Source organism: Lolium rigidum, chromosome 6, assembly GCF_022539505.1.
Source record: "Lolium rigidum isolate FL_2022 chromosome 6, APGP_CSIRO_Lrig_0.1, whole genome shotgun sequence".
Taxonomy (NCBI): Eukaryota; Viridiplantae; Streptophyta; class Magnoliopsida; order Poales; family Poaceae; genus Lolium; species Lolium rigidum.
In genome coordinates this window covers 242,139,210-242,165,035 of record NC_061513.1, presented here as the reverse complement: position 1 = coordinate 242,165,035, position 25,826 = coordinate 242,139,210, and the positions used below count along the sequence as shown (strand labels likewise).

General features: G+C 43.8%; 3 protein-coding genes and 1 non-coding gene across 4 annotated transcripts; 2 read left to right on the top strand and 2 right to left on the bottom strand.

Moving 5' to 3' along the window:
* Positions 1–1,488: 1,488 nt before the first annotated feature.
* LOC124665865 lies at positions 1,489–1,903 on the bottom strand. The gene is made up of 2 exons (XM_047203227.1): positions 1,798–1,903; positions 1,489–1,701 (listed from the first exon to the last, which is right to left on the bottom strand). The coding sequence occupies exons 1-2, from the start codon at positions 1,846–1,848 to the stop codon at positions 1,489–1,491; spliced, it is 264 nt and encodes an 87-aa protein (XP_047059183.1). The 5' UTR covers positions 1,849–1,903.
* Positions 1,904–2,297: 394 nt separating this feature from the next.
* On the top strand, positions 2,298–2,370 carry TRNAE-CUC. Its single transcript has one exon. It is a non-coding gene; the product is annotated as a tRNA-Glu (tRNA).
* A 1,668-nt stretch (positions 2,371–4,038) lies between these two features.
* On the top strand, positions 4,039–5,486 carry LOC124663879 (vegetative cell wall protein gp1-like). Its single transcript, XM_047201526.1, has one exon. It carries the CDS (start codon positions 4,039–4,041, stop codon positions 5,314–5,316), a length of 1,278 nt encoding a protein of 425 aa, XP_047057482.1. The 3' UTR covers positions 5,317–5,486.
* A 109-nt stretch (positions 5,487–5,595) lies between these two features.
* LOC124666004 (25.3 kDa vesicle transport protein) lies at positions 5,596–10,810 on the bottom strand. Its single transcript, XM_047203354.1, has 6 exons — positions 10,743–10,810; positions 8,794–9,032; positions 7,961–8,121; positions 7,727–7,873; positions 7,091–7,167; positions 5,596–6,004 (listed from the first exon to the last, which is right to left on the bottom strand). The coding sequence occupies exons 2-6, from the start codon at positions 8,979–8,981 to the stop codon at positions 5,921–5,923; spliced, it is 657 nt and encodes a 218-aa protein (XP_047059310.1). The 5' UTR covers positions 8,982–9,032; positions 10,743–10,810; the 3' UTR covers positions 5,596–5,920.
* Between the last annotated feature and the right edge of the window lie 15,016 nt (positions 10,811–25,826).

Genomic DNA, 25,826 nt, shown 5'->3' with positions numbered 1-25,826 from the left:
TCACTTCGAATGGGGAGTACACGACGACCTCCGCTTACAAGGCGCAATTCTTTGGAGCCACATTAACAAATATGAACAAGATGGTGTGGAAGGTTTGGGCCCCTCCAAAGGTCAAGTTCTTCGCTTGGTTGGCCATCCGCAATAGAATTTGGACGGCGGATCATCTTGAGAGAAGGGGTTGGGACAATTGTGGGCTTTGCCTGCTTTGCATTCAAACTCAAGAGATGGCGGCACATCTCTTCTCTCAATGCCGCTATACCAAGAGGCTTTGGGATATGGTTAAGAGTTGGCTTGGAATCCCCTCCGTCCGCACTCATGAGTGGGGGGAGATGTGTCCTTTCGGGAGTGGTGGAAGATGATGTTGTGCAATGCAATGGAGAACCGGAAAGCCATATCTTCCATAACCATGCTTGTCACTTGGACAATATGGAAAGAGCGCAATGCGAGAATTTTCAACAATAAGTTCGCGCCCCCAACCACCTTACTTCAAATCATTAAGGATGAGGCTAAACTTTGAAGCGCCGCGGGTGCGAAGCATTTGAGTTTTGTAATCAGGAGAGTAATCTTTTAGGAACTTATGTTATTCTTTTTATTTTGTCTTGTCAAGACTCTCCTACTTATTTAATGAATGGGGTCAAATCTTTTGCCCCCCTTTTTCAAAAAAATCTTTCACAAGTGTTTTTCTTTTATTTTGTGGAGTGTCATTTCTTTGCAGGGTGTTTTTCTAAGACACTCGGTGAAGAGCTTCTTTGCCGAGTGCCCAATGAAAGGCGCTTGACAAATATCCTCGCACTCAACAACAACAAAAAGGCTGATTCTGGTAGTAAGTTGTTATAATATTGGAAGCATTATGTTGAATTCTGGTTGACAAACTGGCACTTGTATGCTTGCTGGAGTGGTCATTGCACTTGCTATCGAAAAGATGTTGTGAATATCCCATACAAGATGATCTTATTTGATAAGGGTTTTTCCAACAACTCAGTTTAAATTGTTCTTGTGATTAATTGTAGAATATCAAGGTCTTGCACTGCTACTCAAGTTATGCTTACCGTTGATATTCCCTTGATCACATTATGTTGATGAGGTCGACAACTCTATTTCTCGGGAGCAGACAGTATATATGCAGGGGTTAGCGTGTTCAGCAGGTACCCTGAAAAGCTAGCGTGCATAGCAGCGGCAATAGCAACACCGCCGTCCATAATGCAATGATGAATGCAAGATCCAGTACGGCAATACTCCACTTGTTACTAGAAATCACGTCGCACCTTACATAGCGGGACGAGACAAATCGAACCAGAACTAGCGTGGCGATCCTCAGCCCAGTCCACAGGCGAGAATCAAACCACTCCGGCTAGTTTCAGTATAACAAGTAGTAGTGGGAAGCAAAACAAGCAAATATAGATGCGTCGGCTGATGATCCTTTCAGCCTCCAGTCATATATAAGAGTAGATCGATGCATGCGCCGCGCGTTCGGGGTTGGCGGGCTGCCTAGTTGCCGCCGTGGCCGGCGGCGTCCTTGACGGCCTCCGCGGCGCCCCCGGCGGCCTCGGTGACGCTGTGGGCGACCAGCTGCGCCTGGCCGCCGACCTCCTCGACCACGCCGCCGGCCTGGTTGGCTCCCGCACCCGCGGCGTCGTGGGCAGCGCCCGCCGCGCCGTGCGCGGTGCCCGCGGCGTCGTGGGCCACATGGCCGGTCGTGTCCTGCCAATCGGGCATCCAGGTTATAGTAATAAGCTAACTACACACGCTTGCACGGCCTGAGCAGGAAGCACGTCGCCGGCCGGCCAACTGACGTACCTGGGCGTGGCCAACCGCTGCGCCGGCCTGGTGGCTCACGTGCTCGGCCATTGCTGGAGGTGGATTCGGTCGAGGATGCTTGCTCAAATGGTTGCTGGTTTAGCTTGTGATGGATGCGCCGGCTGCTATGATCAGGGAGAGGAACGCTCCCGACAATTTATAGGCGTGGCTCATGGTCGCTCGCGACTTGCGGTTTGCCTTGGCGAACGTGCGGACGTGGATAATCTGGACCAAAAGTGTCGTGCGCGCCTCTGTCGGAAGCGGCGGCGTGTTCTGTCACAGCGCGGTTCCCTCGCGCCGCGGACGCCCGGAGTTGACGCGCCACCTCTCTTCTCCGGCCGGCGCTTTCGCGGATAGGCGAAGATGTGTTTTTTGAGCATGCGAAAGGTGCATAATTTGTCGTCCTCTCCTAGTTCGGGTGCAAGAAAGCCAGGCTAGGCTAACTGGATATGGCATTACATTAGTGTATTAAAATAGTAAGCACTGGTTTTTAGCACAAATCCGTCGTAGTCTAGGTGGTTAGGATACTCGGCTCTCACCCGAGAGACCCGGGTTCAAGTCCCGGCGTCGGAATTTTTTTTGCCCGTTTTATTTTCTCAGCTGAAAGCATCATCTCATTGTCACAAAAATTATCTACTACCCCGTATGAAACATCAACACGTGCTTATCTAGATTATTTGTTTATGCACCATCTAGCTCAGTTGGCATCAAGATTGATGACTGCGTCATGGCTATTTTTTAAAATAATATGGTTTTTTATTCAATACCACAAACATGATACGTAAATCGGAGAAATCACGAAAATAATATAGCCTCGGCGTCCTCCACACCGACTAGAACCTCGCTGGAGCCGATGGGCTTGTCAATCGCCAGAGCAATCACGTAAACTAACAAATTGGCGTTGGTGAAACCAACCAAAACCTATCGCCATCGGCGTGGCCGACAAGTCTTTTCGTCTTGGGTGTGGCCGACAGGATGCTATTGCTATGGCCAAGTTCGAAGATGCATGATCAATGCAGTATGTTTGTGGTTACCATGATTTAATCAGTAGTTTGAGCCCTAAAACCCTGCCTTGTTGTCACCACTACCTCCCACCAACAGCCGAGGAAGAGAGAAAAGGCTGCTCAGGCGAAGGCAGCGGAGAACATGGTGATAAAACTAGAAAACGGCCACGCTAGACTCATGACCACTATATTTATGTACCATGTTTCCTAGACATTGATTTTTCAATAGAAAAAATATATTCATATTACGTGAGAAGATACCAATTACACCTAGCCTCTATACTAAAGTAATATTCTAATAGTAGTACGAATGCACGTAGCCCAAAAAAAAGAAGAAAAAAATTTAAAAAAATCCCGCTATAGTCTCGAGTCCTTCAAACACCAGCATGATAACACTGAAGTTCAAGTTCACCAAAACCGACGCTTTGAAGATGGAAACAGAAAAAAAAAAAAAGTAGAGTATGCTTGTTAGCCGAGGTAAGGAGTCATTAGCGAAGAACGGGTAGATCATGCAACATGTTAGACGTGGAAGGGGTGAAGCCCGTCAAAGTGGTCATTCTTGCAAAAACCTTGAAATGAGGCTGGTGAAAACTGCAGTTTTCTCTGTTCATTGCCCAGCCATAGCAACCAATGACGTCGTATTGGTTCGCTCTGGCCCAACAAGCAAAAAAGAAATCGCAGCCAGCGCGGCACGTTGCTTAAAGACTAAGATCATGTAGTAGTAGTAGCTTTTTTCAAGATAAAGATCTTGTAGCTTTACCCAAAGGTGGGAAAAACAATAAAAGAAACAAGGAAGTGTGCCGATGAAGCTGCGGGAGCAAGGAGAAAAGAGATGGAAAATCGCCTATTTTAGGCTGCTGGTCACCTACCGGCGCAACAGAACCTGATAAACCTTCGCACACTGGCCGAGATCAGAACCGCGTGAGCGTCGCGAACGGTCAAGATTCGTCCGTCGACCTCCGTGGCCGTTTCACACCACCAGAAAATCACTCACATGGCGGTAACGTACAATCAGGTCAGTCTCTCATCTCATCTGGAAGAGAAGTCTCCAAAGTCGAAAAGCTCATCTCCACTGAGCACTGAGCAGCAGCTCACTCTCCCACTCTCCTCCCTTTCCGCCCGGGCACCCCACGCAGCACATGCCATCCAACACCATTATTATTGCGTTGTCGTGCCGAGGTAAAGCGGCGCAAGAGAACAAGAGAGCGAGCCACACGAGCTCATCCGGGCGAGTAGGATGCGGCAGCAACCACTTCCGCTCCCACCGCGCATGCGGGCGCCGACAGATCGCGAGCCCGCCGCCGGCGACGGCACGGCCAGGCCGCCGGAGCGCCGGCAGCAGCAGCTGGGGCAGGGGAGGAGGCCCTACCGCGCGGCGGAGGGCGACGAGGCTCCCGTCCCCGTCAGGACCAGGCCGCCGGAGCCTGAGCCGCAGCCGCCGCGGCCTCGGCCGGCCACGAACCACGCCGCCGAGGCCCGGGCGGCACTCCTCGCCGACGTGGTTAGGCCGCCGGCCCAGGCGGAGAGGGCTCCGGAGGGCCGAACAACTCGAGAGGCTCCCGTCACAGCCGCCGTGGCCAAGCCGCCGGAGCGCCGCGCGACTCCGGAAGCTCCCGCCGCAACCGTGGCCAGCCCGCCGGGGCAGCCGCACGGCGCGCGGGAGGGCCGCGCAGCTCGTGAGGCTCCACACGCCACCGTGGCCAGGCCATCCCAGCAGCCCAACGGCGTTCCAGACGGCCGCGCCGCTCAGGAAGTGGCCAAGCCACCCGGGCAGGCCAACGGTGTTCCAGAGGGACGCGCGGCTCAGGAACCTCGCGCCCCCGCCGTGGCGAGGCCGCCAGAACCGCAGCCGAACCCCTACTACGTGCCGGAGGGCCCCGTCGCGACCACCGACAGGCCGCCGTCGCCTCCCACCTGGCCGTACCCGTACTACTACCAGCCAGAACAGCCCCGACGTCGGCGCCGCGCCTCCCCACTAACATCCTGCCTCCTGGCAGCGGTCTTCCTCCTGCTGGCCGGCGGCGGGGCCGCCGCCGCGCTGTTCCTCCTCTTCCGCCCGCGGCCTCCGGACATCGCCGTGTCGGCGGTGCGGCTGCCGTCCTTCGCGGCGGCCAACGGCACCGTGGCCTTCACCTTCGAGCAGCTGGCCACGGTGCGCAACCCCAACCGCGCGCCGCTCGCGCACTTCGACAGCTCGCTGCGCATCGCCTACGCCGGCGGGGAGATCGGCTCCATCTACATCCCCGCGGGCCTCATCGACAGCGGCAGCACCAAGCACCTCACCGCCAGCTTCGCCGTCCAGGCATTCCCCGCGGCCACGCCGCCGCCAACGCCGCTGCAGATGGCCGCGCAGCAGCCGGCAGCCGCCGCCGTCGTCATGGAGGTGGACTCGCTGCTGGTGGTCAAGGGGAGGGTCAAGATGCTCGGGGTGCTCACGCACCGGGTGCAGGCATCCAAGATGTGCCGCGTCGGCGTCTCGCCCATGGACGGCAGGGTGCTTGGCTTCCGCTGCTGATTCCCTACACTGCTTGCTAGTTCTAGAGAGGTTTGGATTCAACTGTAAGAAATCAGGTCAGAATTTTACAGCAAACGAGGCAGTTTCGACTAGAATTGTGTGAAATACCCAGGGCCAAAACGTTCATCAACCGAACGAATTGGAAATGTGGGAATGAAATGGCCTGTTGTTCTCCATCAGCATTGTGAACAGATTTCATCGCGTTTACAAACATTCCGAAAACATGCCCACTTAGAACCGTACAAATACTAGCCAATCAGCCTGAAATCTTAGTACATCGCAAAAAGAAACATTTACCATTTCCGAGATCGAAAAGCCAACTCTACACATCTACGAAGTATATTAGTTAATGGAATGTGCGGCTCCAAGGATTCATGGAACTCATCCATCAGGATAAGGCTCTATTACTACTACACAACGCGTTTAGGTTTGCAGTTCGGTACTCTTGTTTGAGAGGAATATGCAGCTAAAGTGTACTCTCGCTTGAATAGGCAGATGCGGGATAAGCTGTAGAAGCAACTGTTGAGCTGGAATCGATTATACGGTGCATCGGGATCTTGAGAAGTCTTCATCTTGTAATGGAGGATGTCCGAGCGTCACCAGGTCACCATATCTTGTTCTTGACCCAAAAGAGCATCACTACTATCCCAATCACAATGGCAACAGGGGCATACTTCCGAATCAAGGCCTGAAAACACCAAGAGGCAATGCTGTCAGATTAATAAGAAAAGGACAGCAGCTATAGAGCGAAATCCACTCGATGAGCACTCACAACCAACAAAAGAAAAGTTGACTAGTTTGTAAATTACATGGGTGAAGTGGTGTCGATCAGATGGCAGGGCTCAGCGCCCTTAGGTAGATTGTCCAATACAGAGAGAGATAGTTGGGAGCCGTATCCCATATGATAATTTATTCTTCTAGCCTATCGTTTTATGTGTGGTGGTTCTCTTGAAACCAGTGTAAAACTGTTATTTTTTATGGAATGAAATGATAACCAGCTATCTTGCACATTCTCAGAAGTGGTATACATCAGGTAGCCGTTATACTGCAATCAACTCAACCAGACAAGATAAAACCAGTAGTATTAACAACAGAGACAGGGTATAGTACGGCATGCAAGATTCCCATGCCCATCCTAGGATTGCAGAAACTTGCTGGAATTTGTATGTTTACCAAATAGAAGATGGAAACAAATTAAGAATTAATTAGAAGGTTCTTGCAGATCACAATGGGACCAAGTTAGGCTTTGAGTGCACGGCTTTTATTTGTTTAGAGTAAGAATTATAACAAATGAAATTTGCAGGAAGTGACCAATTGAACTAAAGCCGGAAGTATGAAGCGAAGTTTGTGGCTACTCAACTGTGTTGAGCAGCACGCATTTTATAATCTGTTTTAGACAAAGAGCCACAGAAATAAATAAAAAGTTGGCAACCAAAAGGGAAAATAAGCAAAAGTGGTTAAGCAAATGGAATTTATCATAATCCACTGAAATGTCAAACGCTGCCTACATCTAACTACGGAATCTTGAACTACTAGTAAGTTTGAGAAAAAAAGATGGCACCAAGATACTATGGACCAAGCAAATAGATTTACTTCAAGATTACTTTCATTTAACATAAGAAATAAAAAAGATGAAAACACTACTGTGAACAAAAGCGAGCCGTACTTATCTCGTGTCCAGTACAGATTTATCATTTGTTTTAGTACTAGTACTCAGCTTAACTGCTTGGATACATATATACTGGAGCAGAAAGTGAAGTTACATGAAGGATACCTGGCGATTGAGATCCTTTGCCTTGTCTGCATACATTCTGGTATCAGAGATCAACCTACTAGACATTTCACTCACCTCTGCAAAGGACAAATAGAAACTTGTTTTTAAGCAACAGTCTTAATTGACATGGCTGAGGGTTATGAATATGTAATGATACTGTAGATGGACCACGACAAGTGCTGCTAAAAAGGAAGCGTCCGCAGCAAAAAAGTTGAAAATATGAAAATGCAGTGTCCAAAAGTAAATTGCACAAAAGTCTTTGCACGTGTTCTCGAAATATAGGACTAGCAAGAAAACATAGCATTAAGGCAGTCATAATAACTTCATACTACAGGTAAGGGATTCCAAAAGAAGCATGTGTAATGAAATATGGAAGAGTAAAAGGTCCTATTGATGAAAGGCATATACCAAAATTATACTATAGTCCAACAGAAAACTCACATCGATTGAAACCAAATTAGTTTCTGAACATAACAGACACCCTACTCACTGATGCCTTTTGGGGTACACACTTACAGATATGTTCCAGCTATATCTAAATATGCACAGAAATCATTCACGTGTCTATCAATCGAGAATTATATAATGAAGCAACAATATAACGTAATGAACATGTGATGACAGTGCGGAACTCACGATCTAGTTTTTCACCCACACCAAGAACTTCTTGAACATTGCGAGTCATAATCTGGTGCACCTCGTAGAGCTCATCATTCAACTTGGCAAGGTTCCTTTGGGTTCTGGTATCCAAATACAGTTTCCTGGTTTTCTGTATGAACGTGTCTAAACATAGACATATATAAGCTATCAAGTACTAGCTATTAAGAAAATGAGCAGGAAGAATCCTCATATAAGATCGACAAACCATACCAAATTTGATGAAAGCATATGGCCTTGCAGCAGTTTCAATTTGGCTGCCATTGACTCTCTCAAATTCATTCTTTAGATCCTCTAAATACTGGAATGCAAGTTTCTTTGGATAAGAACGGTCGCACATTGTCAAATAGCATACACGGCTCTCAATGATGTAACTGTTTTGTTGAATCAAGGTGCAACAAGAGAGGTACAATAATTTCACCAAGAAAACAAGTTACAACTACAGATGAGGATTTCCTTCTCAATATAGAGTATTAGCAATGTCTTACTACATGCAATAAACACACGAATGCATCATGAAGACAGAGTGCACTACAAGAGGTGTTGTAGATGTAAAAGGGAGGGCAGTTCAACAAAGTGTTTAGGATTCAAGTCATCAAATTTTTTACTCACATAGGCAGTAGAAGTATGTTACCAATGCCTATGAAATGCTCGGGCAGATCAGAATAAGCAGGTTCTATATAAATAAAAACGCTAACAAAAACAGTGTATTATGCCATAAAGCATACATAAATTTAAATTTGTGGCCTAGAATTTTACAATGGTACAAATAAAGCAACTACTGAAGCTAGTTATCTAATTAAGCTGCACAAGTTGCATGATTCTATTCCTCTCTGGCACAGAAAATTGACATAAGCTTGCGGAAGAGACTTCAGCTACTAATAAAGCAACTACCGAAGCTAGTTATCTAATTAAGCTGCACAAGTTGCATGATTCTATTCCTCTCTGGGACAGAAAACTTTGACAAAAAAATCATGGATAATCACATTTTCTCCAAAAGAGGAACAAAACCAAAATTCTGCAGGTAGCGTACAGGTCAAGGATACTGGAAAAGGTATGGTCCAGTCTCAATTGACAGCCTTGATGAATCATGATGTCCTTTTGATAAGTTTTTGAACAGCAGTTTCGCTTGCTGCTTGTAGAAGTCAGCATCCCTCAGATCTCGACCATCATCCAACCCCTCAGCCAATGGAAGGCCATCAGTGATACGGGCTATCATTGTCAGCTTCACCATTTTGAATAGATGACAAGAAACAAACTAGCATATCTAATGTAAAAGTGCGACCTGCACAGAAAAGCAGAGGAAAGTAGTAAGTACTTCAGACATGTTGCACCATCAACCGATAGTACAGATTTCTAATGTCCACTTCAACACAATGAATAAATTATTTCAAACAGTAACAGCTTAAATCTAAATCGACAGGGGACGTCAAGCATATCATCCAAACCCAGTTGCAAACAAGTAATAAGATAGGGTCGCAACTTACAAGTTATAACACAGCTAACCCAACTTTCCCAAAGATCAACAGAATACCATTATAATGCTCCAAGCTTCAGAGGTAATCCTCTAAATAGCAAAAGGAGGTCAAACAAACTCTACAAAGAGGATGAAAGCATCTGAAGCTTTGCATCCTTCGAACAGCATCCTCCATCTTACTTGCATACATATGTTAACTTCCTATGTCAAACAAGAGTAGTAGTATTTGTGTCAAAAAGAAAAGAAAGTGGTAAATGCATCAAACAAACTGTTGAACTTGATAAGAACACCAAGCAAAGGAAATGTAGGGCTAATAACACTAGTGAGACAACTAATACCAAGATTAGGATGAAATCTAACAGATACAAGTCCGAGTCAGGGTAACAACAAGATTAACAGATTAGGATGAACAGCATCCTCCATGTTACTTACTTACATATGTTAACTTCCTATGTCAAACAAGAGTACTACTATTTGTGTCAAAAAGAAAAGGAAAGGGTAAATGCATCAAACAAACTGTTAAACTTGATATGAACACCAATCAAAGGAAATGCAAGGGCTAATAACACTAGTGAGACAACTAATACCAAGATTAGGGTGAAATCTAACAGATATAAGTCTGAGTCAAGGTACCAAGGGACAACTTGAACAGCCTGAGCCGATAAATAAACCAACTTACCTGAAACAAACTATTGGTCACTCTGCAGCTATCATTAAGAATTGAACTAACAGGTCACATGAGTCTATATCAGCATTTATAACGAATGAGCAAATTGTCTCTTAATGAATATTAATATCAGAAAACTGGGTCGCCAATGTTACAAGCCTCTGAACAGTCTTAACACTACAAAAATTGGTAGGGATTAGCACAAAATATTCATGTCGCTAAAATATTTACTATATCAGCTTTCAGATACTACTATGGTCATGACAGAACAACTTCAGAGTCAGATGAATGGACATCAATGCTGGTGACAGAAGGCACCCGAAATGAACTCCCCAGACCATTTGCAGCAAGCAGTTCCCGAAGGCATCGATTAGCCATGATTTTCCTACTACAGCAGTAAAATCGGTCCACGAATCTCAGCGCACAGCCTAGCATTAGTAGCACTCAGGCGCTCACCCATCCACCTACATTGGTTCAGCGAGCAACCTACCTAACAGCTTTCGGAGTGGGCACCGACACGCCATGAGCGAGACCACAATTCAGGACGAGGAGTGTAACGGAAACCACAGCATCCCTCCCTGCCTCCGAGAGGGCCTGGGCCGAACAGCTGCTGCAACCAATCAGTCCCAGACCCTGACGGATCCGCTGAATCACGCAACGAACGCCCCGCGCCCCCCGCCAAAACCCTAGCAGCGCCCTCCGATCGATCCCAAACCCTCGACGAACCCAAACGACAGCGAGGAACAGATCCTTCCGCGACCCACCGGAGGCGGGCTAGATCCGCGTGCGGACGAGGCGGACGTCCCGTGGGCCGGCAGAGGCATGGGAATGGGGGAGGGGATCGTGCTTACCATCTCGCGGCGGGCGAGCTCACGCCTCGCTTCGTGTCGCGCAGGCGGGTTCTGGTTCTGGCGTAGTGAGAGAGAGGGGCGGAAGAGAAGAAGAGAGGGACTGGAAGGGAGGCGATTTTGCATAGGCAGAAAGCGCAGAGAAGGTGCCCGCCGTGATGGGGCGATTTTCACAAAAAAACTAGATTTAGATGTTCGTCTTGGCGCACAACCCCGTAAAATTCGCATTGATTAGTGATTTATATAACAACAGCGAACATAAAGTGGGTAAATGATAAAAAAAATTGGATTTACCGAATGGAAACAGTGGTCGTTCCACCTGCCTCCGTGCATCCCCCGTCAACAGCCGTCCGATTTAACTCCCGCGAACGGCGTGCGTCTGCGAGTATTTTTTTATATAAGCACGCCTACCTCCTGGCGCACTCAACAACAGCGTACACCCCCTACCATTCCTCTCCCGAGTCCTCCTCTTTGAAACCGAAATTACCGGTAGCATCAAAGTCCTCGACGACCGCCATGATGTCCAGGACCATTATATTTCACCGAAAGATTCAGGATGCGCCTTGGCACGATCCAGTGAAATTCACACTGGTATACAATTTCTATAACAGTGATAAAAAAGCATGTGAGAAAATGACAATGTGTTTTTAGTTTTTTTAAATAATGCATATATGTCTGGCCAGTCAGCAACTTCTCGCCTTTTCACACAAATAAACGTTATGTAAAATACTATATTAAGCATCTATACAAGTCGATTAAATGATGGGGCCATTTTCAAGAGAGTTGTACAAAAACATGGTACCCACCGCCACGCTGCAACAGGTTAGCCATCGTCGCCGCGAACCCTAGCCCGAGCTACGTCACCAGCGTCTGCAAAGCACATGGTGTGCAGTGCAGGCCTACCGCCCCAACCCAAATTGGGCCCTAAGCGCCTTAGATTTGGTCCAACAGGCTTCGGCCAACGCCACCCCATGTGCCGCCCTGCCCACAGCACCACGGCCGCGCCACTGCATCGCCACTACCCGGAAGAACCCCGCACCTCCCTCCAAACGTGTGGGTAAATGCAAATCCTTTGCCGCCGGAACCATGCGGAATTTGCCCGATGGTGGAAAGGGGAAGGGGAAAGGAGGGGCTGGAGCCTCGGAGAGTAAGGGATTTGGGGGGTCATCCCGACGCCGCCCTCAAGAGAGGCCTCCTTGCTTGCTACGGAGTTATCTTTTTTCATGTTCTTAATGTTTTTATACAATGGAATAATCTCATGCACGGAGAAATTATTTTATGCTAGTGTTACACATAGAAATTAACTTAGACGACGTAGACGATAGGTACCCATGATTGCATTAGTTGGCGTATAAAGCTACATAACGATTGCTCTACTGTACATTAAATTTTCTAAGACAACTCTATCCATCCTACACTCATACAATTAGATGGGCCGTATGACCAGTTTCTTTTTTACTTGTCCACGCCTTCTTACAACGCCTTGTAAGTTGTAACTACCTCTTCTTCTAAATCTGCTAGAGGATAAAATCGCATAAAAAAGACAAAACAGAGTGAAGCGAGTGATTCAGGATGGCTGCGGCAATGGCCGCGCCGGAGTCAGGGCATGGAGCAAGAGCAGATTTTGGGCGTGGGGACTGTGATGAAGGGGAGATCGGATCAAGTAAGAGTCTACTTGAGAAGCCACCTTTCCAGATCAGGAGCGGGCGCCAGCGGAACTGGCCGTCGAGCAGCCACACGGCGACCAGCCGGCGGGCTCGCGAGGAGATGCAGCTGGCAAGCCACACCACGGCCGGCAGCTAGCTGCAGTGCGGGATTGCGGGGAGGGGCATATTATGGACAATTGATTTCCTTCTAGTAGCACTATTGTCCCTGCCTCAGTGGCATGGGTTGCAGGGACCAGGGAGCGGAAATTTCGCCAAAGGAGGTGTGGATGGAGATGGGGACAATTTATTAGCATCCAGAGCTGTGTTGGTGCAACATGACAGCGAAAAGCGGAGAAGAAAATGGAGGACAACTCAACTGAAAGCGAACTGATCTGCCGGTTAGTGGTATGTTCCCTATAGAAGCTTCATAGATAAACAACAATCAAATTGAATTTTAATTTCACTTTGCTCACCCTACCAAAGATTGGTTCTAGAATTCATTCATCCTACTTAGGTATATCCATGGACATATCCATTGATTCAAAGTACACGCAAAGAGGACAGGCTTTGATATATTCATGGATTGCACTTACACGCAGTTAATTTTAAAGTACAATGGACAGATATAGAGAACTGGACAGGGTCTACAGATTTGTTGCATCTGAAGTCCTAAACTAAACACATTATGCCTGAAAGCACCGAAAGCTGAGTGCTATCTAGCATAATTCTCAAAATGATCGCCTTTAATGTCCTGGACCTGCAATTGATCATAAATGATTAGCTTCCCCTTTATACGTACTAATGGAAGTTCCAAAGGTAAGCCGTATATAAAAATGCTTAGCATAGAAGATAGGAAGTGTCCCATCCAAAATAGAATCAGCTTATATGGATACACTAAGCAATGGACACTTGGATCTTCTATCTAGGGAGATATGTGATAGGTTGGTTAGTTGAATGCCATAATACCTTTCTGGATAAATTTCTAATACCACATATATAATTTTTTAGACAAAAAATGTTGTAAAAGGCATGGTGTTCCCTATTTTAATCAAGACATGCCTACTTTAAAACCAACAGACTGAAACATGTACTGAAACAAAGATAGATAGCACCATAGTACATGCCTAACTTTACATGTTCAAGAAAACAAAAAAAAAAAAAGGAAAGGGACACTTGGATGTAAAGCAACTGAAGCAATGTAACTGCGAGCATATGGACCAGAATGAGTATCTTCATGATTTATTTTAATACTCTACATATTCAAGCATCATTTTTGTGTGTGCCAACCAGAAGTCCCTTCTCGGATATTGATGATCCAGAACATCAGTGAAATAGGAAACTTAAGCACACGAGGACCAGATCAAGTACAAAGAGATTCTGGAAGAAAAAAACCTGAGAGTGCTTTATTGCTGCATGCAAATTCTATCATGCAACAGAATTGACATCATATTAGATGCAAATGAATATTATCTAGTCTTCTTGTATTACTTAGTATAAACAAAAGTGGAATGATGGGCTGAATGTGATCCGTATCAGCACCATGAACCGCTTGAAACCTTAGCTTTAGAAGAACATGCTTAATCTTCTGTCTCTGCAAAAGAAATCCATCCTACAACAGAAAATAACATCTTAACTCCAGATTATAAAGTGACGCATGGTATAGGAAACAGTGTACTTTAGACGTTTTATGTAATTGAGCATTGCATAGTACATATAGGACATGGTGAACCCACTCAAGGCTCGCCTTGTTGGATGCATCTTCTTTGGTTCAACTTGATGATCGATTCTGTGTTTATTCACTGGCTAGTCTTGCAATTTAAGTGGAGGATAGGAACAAGAAATTATCACATTTATAAATTAGTATTTGGCTCTAGTTATGTACAACCTTACAGTGCATTAGCAACAAAAAGCATGCTGGGATCACTAACCACTACTCCAGTCTCCATGAAGCACAACTTATGAGGAGAGCTAGAATCCAGAACACCTTTAACATCTGGAGTCAGCCAGTCAGAATTCCCTGACTCTGGCTGGACAGTCACCCACTGGTCTAGGTAACTCATCTTTATAACAGTGTCATTATAACAATTAATGTGATAGCAAGGTCAAACTTAATTATAAGGAGCTTCCAAATAAAACCTTAAACTGGTTCTGACAATTGCCATCTACAGTGTAGATCATTGACAACGAAAATGGAAAGATAATATACAACTTACAAAACAACTATATATCTCCTGACATATTTCAGTATACATTGCACTGTACTGCATACACCAACAGTAAAGAGAATGTAAACATGAAGATGAAAATGCACCAGAATCGCTCACACGAAAACTGACCCAACCCGATGATGATCAAACATAGAAAAAACAAAGGGAAATGCCTTATGTTGCATACAGTGGTGGATTGACAAGCCATCACCAAGAGCTTAATATTCAACTAATTTTTAGATCATACAATTGGCATGCACCACAAACCAAATGAATGACCTATGAGGCGTTGTGCACAATGAAAAGGGTGTAGAGGAGGCTGAACTCAAAAGAATAATGAGCTAAATATACAAGGCATCATAGATCTTTTGACAGAATGAGAACCTGTAGGAAGAGCATGAACATGACACAGGTCAAACAGAGGCTAGAGACACTACTTTATTGACTGCAAAATCTACCAGCAAGACAAATCAAAAAGGGTAATAGGGAATGTTCAGAGACAACCAAATCGACCAGCACAAACGATCACAACTAAAAAATAGGAGGAGGCTTACCATCATAGAAGGAGTGCCGGACACCTGATAGAACAAATAGAAGGTGTATATATTTTTTCCTCTTAGAACTGAAAGAGAGGAACCTGCTCGACAGTTATATAAGCATCTTACTTCATATGATGACTCGTAGACAACAAATACCATGGGAAGAGAAACAAGCAATAAAGAATGATTAAATCTGACAATTGCAAAGATATAAAAAATGTAGTGAGAGAAAGAGAGCGGGGTGGGCACCTTGTTGTTGTAGGCGATGATTGAAGCGGGAGCGGATCTTCCGGTTCAGCTCTTCCTTGCGCTGCTGGTCCATCTCCTCTGCCTCCACCAATAACCTGAGATTTAGTGTCTGCCTCCACATACATGAGTACATGACTACCCTTTGCCCCTGTTTTTTTCTTACAGAAGCAAAAGATCATTATGTGAAATAGAAACCATTATCTAAGCTAGTAAAGTGAAAACTACATGTTTATCTTTGTTATCCTTGATTCCAAAGTAGGTCCAACATTTCCTAAGAAGAAGACACCATCACCGCCTAATCTATTCTTAATAGGTCATATGCTCATTCAAGACTACATGCAAAACATAAAAGTGTCGAGTTATAATCTATTCTTAATAGGTCATATGCTCATTCAAGACTACATGCAAAACTTGACACTTAACACTCAATAAATCATCTAGCACTCACCTTCTATTGTGTGGCAGACAAATTTTCCTGATACTGTATTTGTCATCCACAATTAGGCGGCTCGCCCACAACTCAACAGCATAGAACACCTCGCTCCCTGATGACGGAAGCTGCAAATCCTGAGTCGAAAACAATGATATCAACTACTCTTGTGCTGAAATAACATACTGTGGATAAATATTAGTAAGCGCGCCCTAAAGCCTAAGCATGAAGTATTCTGCAAAAGAAAAGGCCAAGTCCTAAAGGTGTGCAATCCTGAAGGTGTGCAATCTGTATGATTCACAGGTATGTCTATGTATAATTTGTGACTGATTACTAAGTTTTCTTTTGGGGAGACACATCGCATTAATATTTTACTACAAAGCCCAAAAGCATGTACATGCACATAGTTAATGCAACGAAAATGCAGAAGCAGAATAACTTCTGTAGGAATTTCCTTAGGACATAAAACCCAACCTGTTCATTCACCATGTTGCCATCATTTGTAAAATGAACAACATGGTTATTTCTCACAAGCAAGAATCTTCTGCGGGAGCATGTGGCTCGCAATCCTTGCGACTGGCAGCCCTCTCTCAGCTGCAGGAGAGGTATCAAACTTAATGTACCTGAATACCAACATGGCTCAGTCAAATGGATGCCTCCAGGAGTGAATTTTGATCTTAAAGCTTATTGAGGGGGGAAGTTCAAGAATGCCATAGAATAAGTATGAGTGTGTAATTTTGAATGATATACAAATCAACATTAACATGTACGGGACAAAATCAGTGCCTTGTGGTATATGACCAAATTGAAATACCTGGAAAAGAATAAAGTTTGTACACCTCACATTGCCATCCCCAGCCAATCTGAGAGTCATACGACCAAAATATTTGATGTAGAATGCCACCTATTATTTCCATGTGTATAATGGTCCATCAAACTGGTAATTAAATGCAAGAATCCATTTAGAGAGAAGACCTCGTCATATATCAATTCAGTGCCAAGGTCAGCCGAGGTAAAACCGGCTATTGATTTACATGCAAAAGAATTTAGAAGTTACAGCCAACAAAACATAGATATAATCAAATAATCGAGAAAAGATGGGGAATCAAAAGAGGAAAGAGAATAGGGAAAATGGGAATATCTGCAGGTTACAATGATCATGGACGCCAGGAATCCTGGACACCTGAGGAAGGAAGAAAGTCACCAGCCACCATATAGGAGGGCAGAAAGGATTTGAAACACTGCTTTCCTTCCTTTTGCCCACTGCCGCCCTCTTCCTATCCTACAACAAATAAGGACAGTGACATATTCGCCATGGAGGACAATAAAATATTGCACATTCCTTCCATACGTCCATTAAAAAGAAATAAAAACCATTAGAGCATAGGGATCCCTAGAACATAAACTATGAGAGCAAATAAGGTAGTAGTACATCACTTGAATACATGTATTTGATCAAGAAATAAAAAAACATTTTGCTTGGATCATGGATAACATCCATAGTTCCATCAAACCAGAAATGAACAACCATTTTTTTCCTGAAACAACCCAGCATAACATCCATAATTTAATTTGAGACATCAAAAATGGAACAAAACACTGAAGCATCCTATGGAACAGAAAAGAGCATGTGTACAACAACATGGATGGACGTACTATTTGGACCGATAAATCTGCATATAGCATGAATATGTGCGAGGTAGATGGATACCAAATGCGAACAAACTGAAATCAGAATCGCATATGAGGGAGAAAGAGAGAGACCTGAGATATGTGGTTGTCATATGGACGTGGAACGTCGCCTGGCCGTCGGAAGCAGGCGGCGGAGGAGGGACGCACCTGCAGCGCAGCAAAGTTTCCTAGGCCACCAATACACGACGCTGCACCTCCATTCCATCTTTTCCTACTTTGTCGACCAAATAGCTGTGAGTATAAAAATGATAACACTCAATCACCAATACAGAGCCGCAATGCTAGCTGGGTGAATTTATAGAATGACACAAGATAAAATAAGAGCAGAACACCTATGAGGTATGCAAAATTAAAATACACATCCAGTGCTCTACAAATAGATAGAAGTAAAAAAAACACTTCTATTTCTTGTCAATGCATGGTTACAAAAGCAATGGAGATACACAATTATGAAGTTAGCAAATACACAGGAGCTTAAAAGAGGATTACATTGTAATTTAGCCGATGCAGAACAATCTAACATTGTTAGGAAACCATCTTATAGCGAACCAATGGAATACAAAAAGTGCACCAACTATTATGTGTATTTGGCAAATTACTAAATACAACCAAAATCTTTAGGAAACTAACTTTAATAGCAGGCGGATCGTTACTGCTTCAGATCCTCTGACTGCTTATAAAGTATATGAACATTCAATGAAACAAATATTACTTAAAGTTCCAAAACAAATATTACCATGATGCGCAAACATTAAGTGCACTACATCCATAGAAACGACCTTGTAGTGAAGTAAAACTTAAGATTCGTATGTTCCCAAAACAATTATCATGAAAAGAGAAAATAGGAAATTAGTCCCTAATTATTCCACCTAATATATACTGAAGAGTGAAACTGAAATCATTTTGAGGCTACAATACAAATGAAGGCTTAAGATAACATAACCATTAACTGCCTATAGACAATTATATACACAACAGTCCTAAATTCTACAACTACAATGCATATGAGCAGGAAGCATAGTAGCACACCCAATAGGAATGGTATGACAGCTGACAGTGGGATGCAACAAGCTCCAACAGATGAATAGCGGAATAGCACACAACGCGAAGCAAAATTAGCAAAAACTAATCACCCCTTCCAAAGTCTCTTCCCTGCATAACCAGTCAGTCTATAGGGCAGATAAAAACTCCCATGCGAGACTAAGAATAGTAACCAGATGTGCAGAACCTCGCCATCTTGGTCCACAGCTGCGAGAGCCTCGCCACCATTGCCGCCAGAACCTAGAGTGAGCACGAGTCACGAGAAAATGTTAAATCGATAGCAGCAGTTCGGGTTGCGCGGATCTGGTGTTAGATTAGATAACACAGTTGATTTGCAGAGAGGAGCTAGTTCAAATCCAGCTTCAGATTATGATTTATGACATAGTAGATTACAAGTCTCTTCATTATCATCAAATGGATTCTTACATTTCAGTTAAGCTTGAAAATTCAAATAAGTGAACAACATGCAATCAGTATAACATGAATTATCTGAGATTGGTAGGAATAATCTTGTAATAGGAAATGATAAAATTAACTTATCCAACACCTTAAGAAACCATGCATACCTCATTATTTCCAGGCAGTTTTGGCTTTCTATTCAGAAGCTCCGCAAAAAATACAACCCATCAACCACCTGTCCACCATTGTCAGTGGTAACATTCTCAATTTAGCAGCAGAAACTAAATATGTAGTCACAACATCTCTGATGGTAGTGATATATGTGAGTACTGATCAATTAGGACTGCAAAGAGCACTGACATGGTTCCTTTGAGTCCTTCCAATATTAGTTCAGTTCAGAGTCTGCACTATCTGTTCAAAAGCTGCAATATTAAAGGAACAACTTCACATATTTAAGAAATATATACCTCATGTCAATTGGAAATCAATTAGAGCATAGTCAGGCTTTAGTGGCATCACCTGAATAAATTCATGTGTAATAGCACTATAAGCAAATTATTTTAGAGCCTGTACAGAGAACATTCAAGATCCATAACTTTCTTTACCCATGTCGATGCCAAGACCTCACATGCCAACTTATATCACTAAATCATCAGAGTAACCACTAATATGACCTAGAGTAGTCAGGCTGTTCTCCTTTTATGCACCAGCACAAGCACGACCATGACCAAGATGAAAGCTTGTGATTTTAGGTCTCGACACAGCGAGAGGGTCAGATCGGGATCTTACCTTTGCGGTTGAGCTCGACGCGAACGTTGTGGATGAGATCCTCCATCTCCAGCGCTGCCCCCAGCCTCGGCCGCCGCTCGACCATCACTGTACGGGGCCACCGTGTCCTCCGGTCGTCCGCCAAATCCCGACGAAACGAAGCTGTGGAGGAGATCCTCCATCTCCAGCGCCGCTTCCATCTCCATACGGGTCCGCCGTGGCCCCCTGCCGGCCGGAAAATCCCGACCCCTCCTGCCACCTGAAACCCTAGCGCCTTGGGTAGAAGGTCTGCTGGCAGAGGAGCTAGAGGGCGCGATGGCGGAGGAGCGAGCTGTCGGGGGCATAGCCAGCTGGGTGGAGAAGGCGGGGAGGCGGCCGGCGGCCGGCGGTTGGCGGAGCAAGGGGTGGGAAGAGGGACGGGTGGAGAAGGAGAGGGGATTGGGGGAGAAAGAGAAGAGATGGATTGGGAGGATTTGCCCACTGGTGGTTCTGTCTCACCTAGCACTCTCACGTGACCCATCCAAAGACTTACCCAATCCAATGACGAGTGGACCCAAACGAATGTGGGTCCTGCGTGCAGCTGTACGAGGGTAGAATAGCGCCGTTGCATCACTTTATCTAGTGAGAGGACCAATGGGAGAGGCCGATGCGCTGCCACAGCCAACGGACGAGATTGGTTAGAATGTGGAGATCGGACGGTTCACATGCTCAAATCGTTGTGAAGCCCCCTATGGGGGGCATCTATTATACCTTTAGATAACCTTTTATTGAAAGTATTGCACAAGTGTGGCTCCCTTCGCATAGGCGTCACAAATTATGCCTATATGGCGTATGCGTGCGTGCGTGGACTCCAGCATGGGCGCCAGCTGCAGTCCACGCACGCACGCGTACGCCACGCAGGCATAATTTGTGGCGCCGGTCGCATGGGCGCCACACTTCACTGTGTAGCACCCTTCGCATAGGCGCCACATAAAAGGGTTATCGGAGTGATATAGTTTCGTCGGAGGGTTATTTTGTGCAATACTTTCAATAAAAGGTTATTCCGACCCATGATTTTTTTCAGATTTTTTCGCAATATTTAAATTTAGATTTAGGCCGCATGTCACATGATGACATGTAAAAGATGCATGTCACCTGATCTATGTCCCCCATGTACCGGGGGGGCAACACCGCGAGCTCGGTTCGAGCGTACCATCGAAATGGACTCGGAACTATCGTGTTGGTTTGCCCGTTCATTTTGCTCTTTTTGAATCTTCTAATTTGGCCTTTCCATGTGCAAGTATCCCGGATATTCGTTTCTCTCCCCATTCTAGGAAGAGGTATTTGAACTCGACGAAGCAGAAGCACAATGGCTATTTGAACTATTTTGTCAACGGAGAAATTGTCTTCAAGTAAATCCAAACTTTTACAATCTAGTTCTCTCAACATGTCTTGCCGAATCTAGGGAACATATACTTTTTTTTATCCCCAAGCTCTTGTAATGCTTGATGTTTTTCTCATTTAGGGCCTCTTTGATTCGCATGGTCTCTTTGATTCGCAGGATTTCAAAAATTTAGGAATAGGAAAATGCATGATTGCAATGGTAGACACACACTAGGCCACATATTATTTTTAATGACAAACAACTTTTGTCACCTAATATACCAAATTCGTCATGTATTACTCTCGGATGACAAAATTTGTTCGTCATTAGGTTCGTCATGGAATCTCCGTCATAGATTACTTTCTGGTGACAGATTACATTTATTTGTCATTGTCAAATGGATGATATCGCGACGGCCAAATTAGTTGAAGCGATAAACTACTGCGACAATGGAAAATTCCGTGGCCATAATTTATTTCAACACAAATTATTTTGGTGGCAAGAAACTATGTCAACAAATCTTATATGCGTGGAAAAAACGAATGGCCACAAACAACTCAATCGTGGTAAAAGAATTTTCTGGTATCGCGACGGCCAAATTAGTTGAAGCGACAAACTACTGCGACAATGAAAAAATCCGTGGCCATAATTTATTTCAACAGAAATTATTTTGGTGGCAAGAAACTATGTCAACAAATCTTATATGCGTGGAAAAAACGAATGGCCACAAACAACTCAGTCGTGGTAAAAGAATTTTCTGGTATCGCGACGGCCAAATTAGTTAAAGCGACAAACTACTGCGACAATGGAAAATTCTGTGGCGATACTTTATTTCAATAGAAATAATTTTGGTGGCGCCAAATAGAAGTCGCAACGGCCTAAATATTAGTAGGTACAAACAAGAGCGACAGTCTAAACTATTCGTTGCGCCACTGTATCACAACGACCAGAATGTTAGTGGAGAAAAACTATTTAAACAAAACCCTTGTTCGTGGTGCCAAGTTATCACAACATGTGAACAAAACAGGTAGTTGTGGCGACTGAGACTTGACGCAACACTACATTTTCTGTTATAATAACCTATTGCCACGTTAAAAATAAATAAAAAATAAAAAAATAGGGGAAACAAAAAATACGGGCATTGCATGGAATAATATAAAACAAAATAATATGGTAATAAATTTCGGATTGGTACCACATAATATTGTAACCCAAATCAATAATCTTGAATTTGCACGAAAAGTAGGAAAAATAGACAATTAATTATTATAGCAATTTCTTTTTGATGGACAGTATATCATCAGTTTCCCTGGGACTGTTGTGATGTTCTTAAGAGGAAACTAAGCATTGCATCCATTTCTTGTTGCCTTTTTTCAAATGCAAGACGAGTCTCTTCGCTGGCCTTGTTAGCAGCTTCAAGCTGTTCTGCCTGCTTTCTTTCCAGTTCCTGAAATTTCTCTTCCTGGGCTTGCATTCTCTTCTCCATCTCTTCTTGATACTTTGCACTTGCATCTACAGCTTGTTGCTCCTGAATTGCCAGCCTTGCTTCTAGCTCTTTAATCCGTGCGTTTGAAGTGAAAGTCCTCCTGGAGCTAGCTGACACTCCAATGCTTGATAGGAAGGTACTCGATCGCGAAGAACTATGTTCCTTAATAACTTGTTCAACAATCTGTAGATCAGATTTGATAGGCTCATATTCCATGTGTGGCCCCATTTTCATGTTAACCATCTTCACCTGCAGTAGGATTAAAACACCATGTTAGCATGTTAATTAGAAAATAATAAAGTGTGCAATTTTTAATGAATACATAAGTTATGTTACACTGTAGTAAATGTAGTTGCAAGCATATACATGTACTTACATAAGCGTCATGTGCTGTGTCGCTCATGAGACCATCCTTGTTTGTTTGGCTTATCTTGTACAATTCAATTGCACCTATTCCCTCCTCCTCAGTTCGCTGTTTCTTCTGCAAGATTCAGAGAATGAAATGATTTAGTACTATACTCTTATATTTATCATTTTTATGTCAAGAAGAGGTAAAATACTTACGACATGCTCAAAGTGGGCAACAAAGCTTCTAGATCCTGTTGTATGCGGTTGCTTCACAGCTTCACGGTTAATTTTATTCTTCTCACAGTTTTCTTATGTTCATTGTAAATATGTTACTTATGTAACATGTAGTTGAATGCAGATTGTAAATAAGACCAAAAAAATTATTTACGCTGGTAGTGCTCATCGAACCAATTGTCCACAAGTCTTTTCCAGCTTCCCTCATCTACATTGTCTGGCTTCATCAAGTAAGCTTGCTCAGGAGTGAGATGTTGTACCTTTTCCCAGTAAGCCTTCTTTAGCCTGTACCGTTGTTGACGAATACCGTTCTGAATAATATCAGTGCAGAATTTTTTGGCTAGATCATCATGCCTGTCCATCTCAAATTTTCCCTGCAATTGATTTGAAGCAAACTAAAGTTAGCAATATATGTGTGTATGAAAAAAGGAAACAGTTAAAATTAGCGGACTCACAACAACTGTGCTAATAGCAGTTGGAATAACAGTTTTCAGAGCACCATCTGTAGGATTGTACTCTTTCCAGTGTTTTGCTAGGGGCATGCTGATGCGAATGTGAATACCACATGCAGAACTAAGTTTAGCAGCTTGAACTGGATTTTTTGGTCTTCTTGTGTCGTCATAGAACTCAATCTGCATCTTAAGACCTCCATGTCTTCTAGTATACTCGTGTAGTCCATGACCCATAGTAGGTCTGCGTCCACATCGCTTCCTCTTGGGTCCGTTAGAGGTTGTGATCAGCTATGTTAAGTGAGAAAACAAACAGCATGAATATCTGAAGAGGTTGTAATAAATAAGAGAAGAAAGGTTACATAATCAGTGCATACGCTGCTCTTCATTTATTATGATTGTGTTGCACTGTACTGAGTTACTTTCTTTAGATTGTGCTGCTCCATTTGGTTCCTCTGCAGACTATCCTTCTTTTCCTGCATCTGCATTAGCTCTTGATCTTGTTGATACTTTGGACGTAGGTACAACAGTGGTAGATTTCTGTTGATGTGTCTATTCTGTACAAACACTCAATTCCTGCTTCCAAGAAGAAGGAGACATTAGTATGTAATTAATTTGCAAATCGACCATATGTATGTATTGGAATGCAAGATATTCTGACCTTATTAGACAAGTTTCAGCAATGTAACCCTCTTCTTCATCAGCAACAATCTCTTCCTCCTCCTCATTGGCCATCTCTGCATCATCTGGCTCATAGTTAGGGTCCTTTGTTAACTTTACCTGTGGAGGTTTAGAGTTTTTGGTTTTGTCTGGTACATTCTTTGCACCAAAGACATAGGAACGCGCTGCTTGCATTATTTCATCCTTAGTTGAATTCTGATAGACAGGTGCATCTACCATTCTGGCAGCCATGCTAGCAACAGTATCTTCCATATTTTTTTCCCTAAAGGCTAGGAATTTCTTGCTTTTGTCAGACCGAGCAGCAGCTTCCTCTGCCGTAATGTTATTAGCATTAACTGTGATGTCAACATCTGGAACTTTGCGTGAAGTACCTGTATACAAATTGAAACATTGTAGTTAAAGATGCAGTTTTAATTTGTATGACAATAAAATGAAAAACTACAGTGCTATACATATCCATCTAGTTGTACATATGTTTGTTTAGTACATTCAGTAAAGGATCTAAAAATATCCAACACATTGTCCTGTCCGGATCTACGACTTAAGATGAAAACAACCTATGTACAAATTGAGAAAAAGAGTTGTGTTGAATGTAGGCACAATATGTTGTACATTTAATTGACGAACCTGTCGAAAACGACTTATAAAAGTGAAGAAAATGAGAGACAGAGCTGCCTATCTAGTATGAAACTTCTTATGTGAGAGACTCAGATTTTTTTTGCGTGGATTTCAACTTCTTCCACTTTCCTGGTTCTCATATAATTGATCTATGGCATTTACAAAACGATGATCAGAACTAACAGTACAAGGTGAGTCGATGCATCGCTAAATTTAAAAAACACACACATAATCTGTAGATCGATGTACCACATGAATCAGAAGGTAGGAAGAGTACATGGAATTGACCTGCGACTTTTGCCTTTTTCTTAGGTGTAGGGTTAGGATTGATTCGCACGGTCCCACTTCGAAGTACTCCAGGCGCCATGTCATCGACGATGAACTCGAGATCCGCCGCCTATCGGCACCGATGTCCTTGCGAGATCTTGTTTCGCGCTGTGGAGGGAAGAAGCGTAGATCGTGGTTGAGACAGTGGTGGAACTGAATTGCGGGATGGGTGGGCGCGAGTATTTATATTTAGAGGCGGTGGGAGGAGATAATTACGTGAGTGCTGTTTTTGGCGGGCCGTGAAAATAAAAAAGGGAGGGAACCCCAAATTTTTAGTCAATCTTTAGGAGGGAATATTTGTCCACGAAACGATCTCTGCATCAAAAAATTCAAATTCAAACTAAAGATATGGCTACCATTTGTGAAGCAAGTAACAAGCAGGATACTCATAGAATTGGGAGCACATGCTGGTTCGATTTGGCATCACCACATTACCCCAGAAAAGTGTGTGTTATTTAAAACAACATTTGGCAAGCTCTTTGTAGGCTCTGGTCAACCTAGGTTTGACAAAGCACTTTAAATTTAAAAAAAATGAAAAAGTGGTTGAGTTGCTGTGAAACCCTGAGTTTTGGTCAATGTGTGGATAATAAGTTGGATAAAAAATATGATG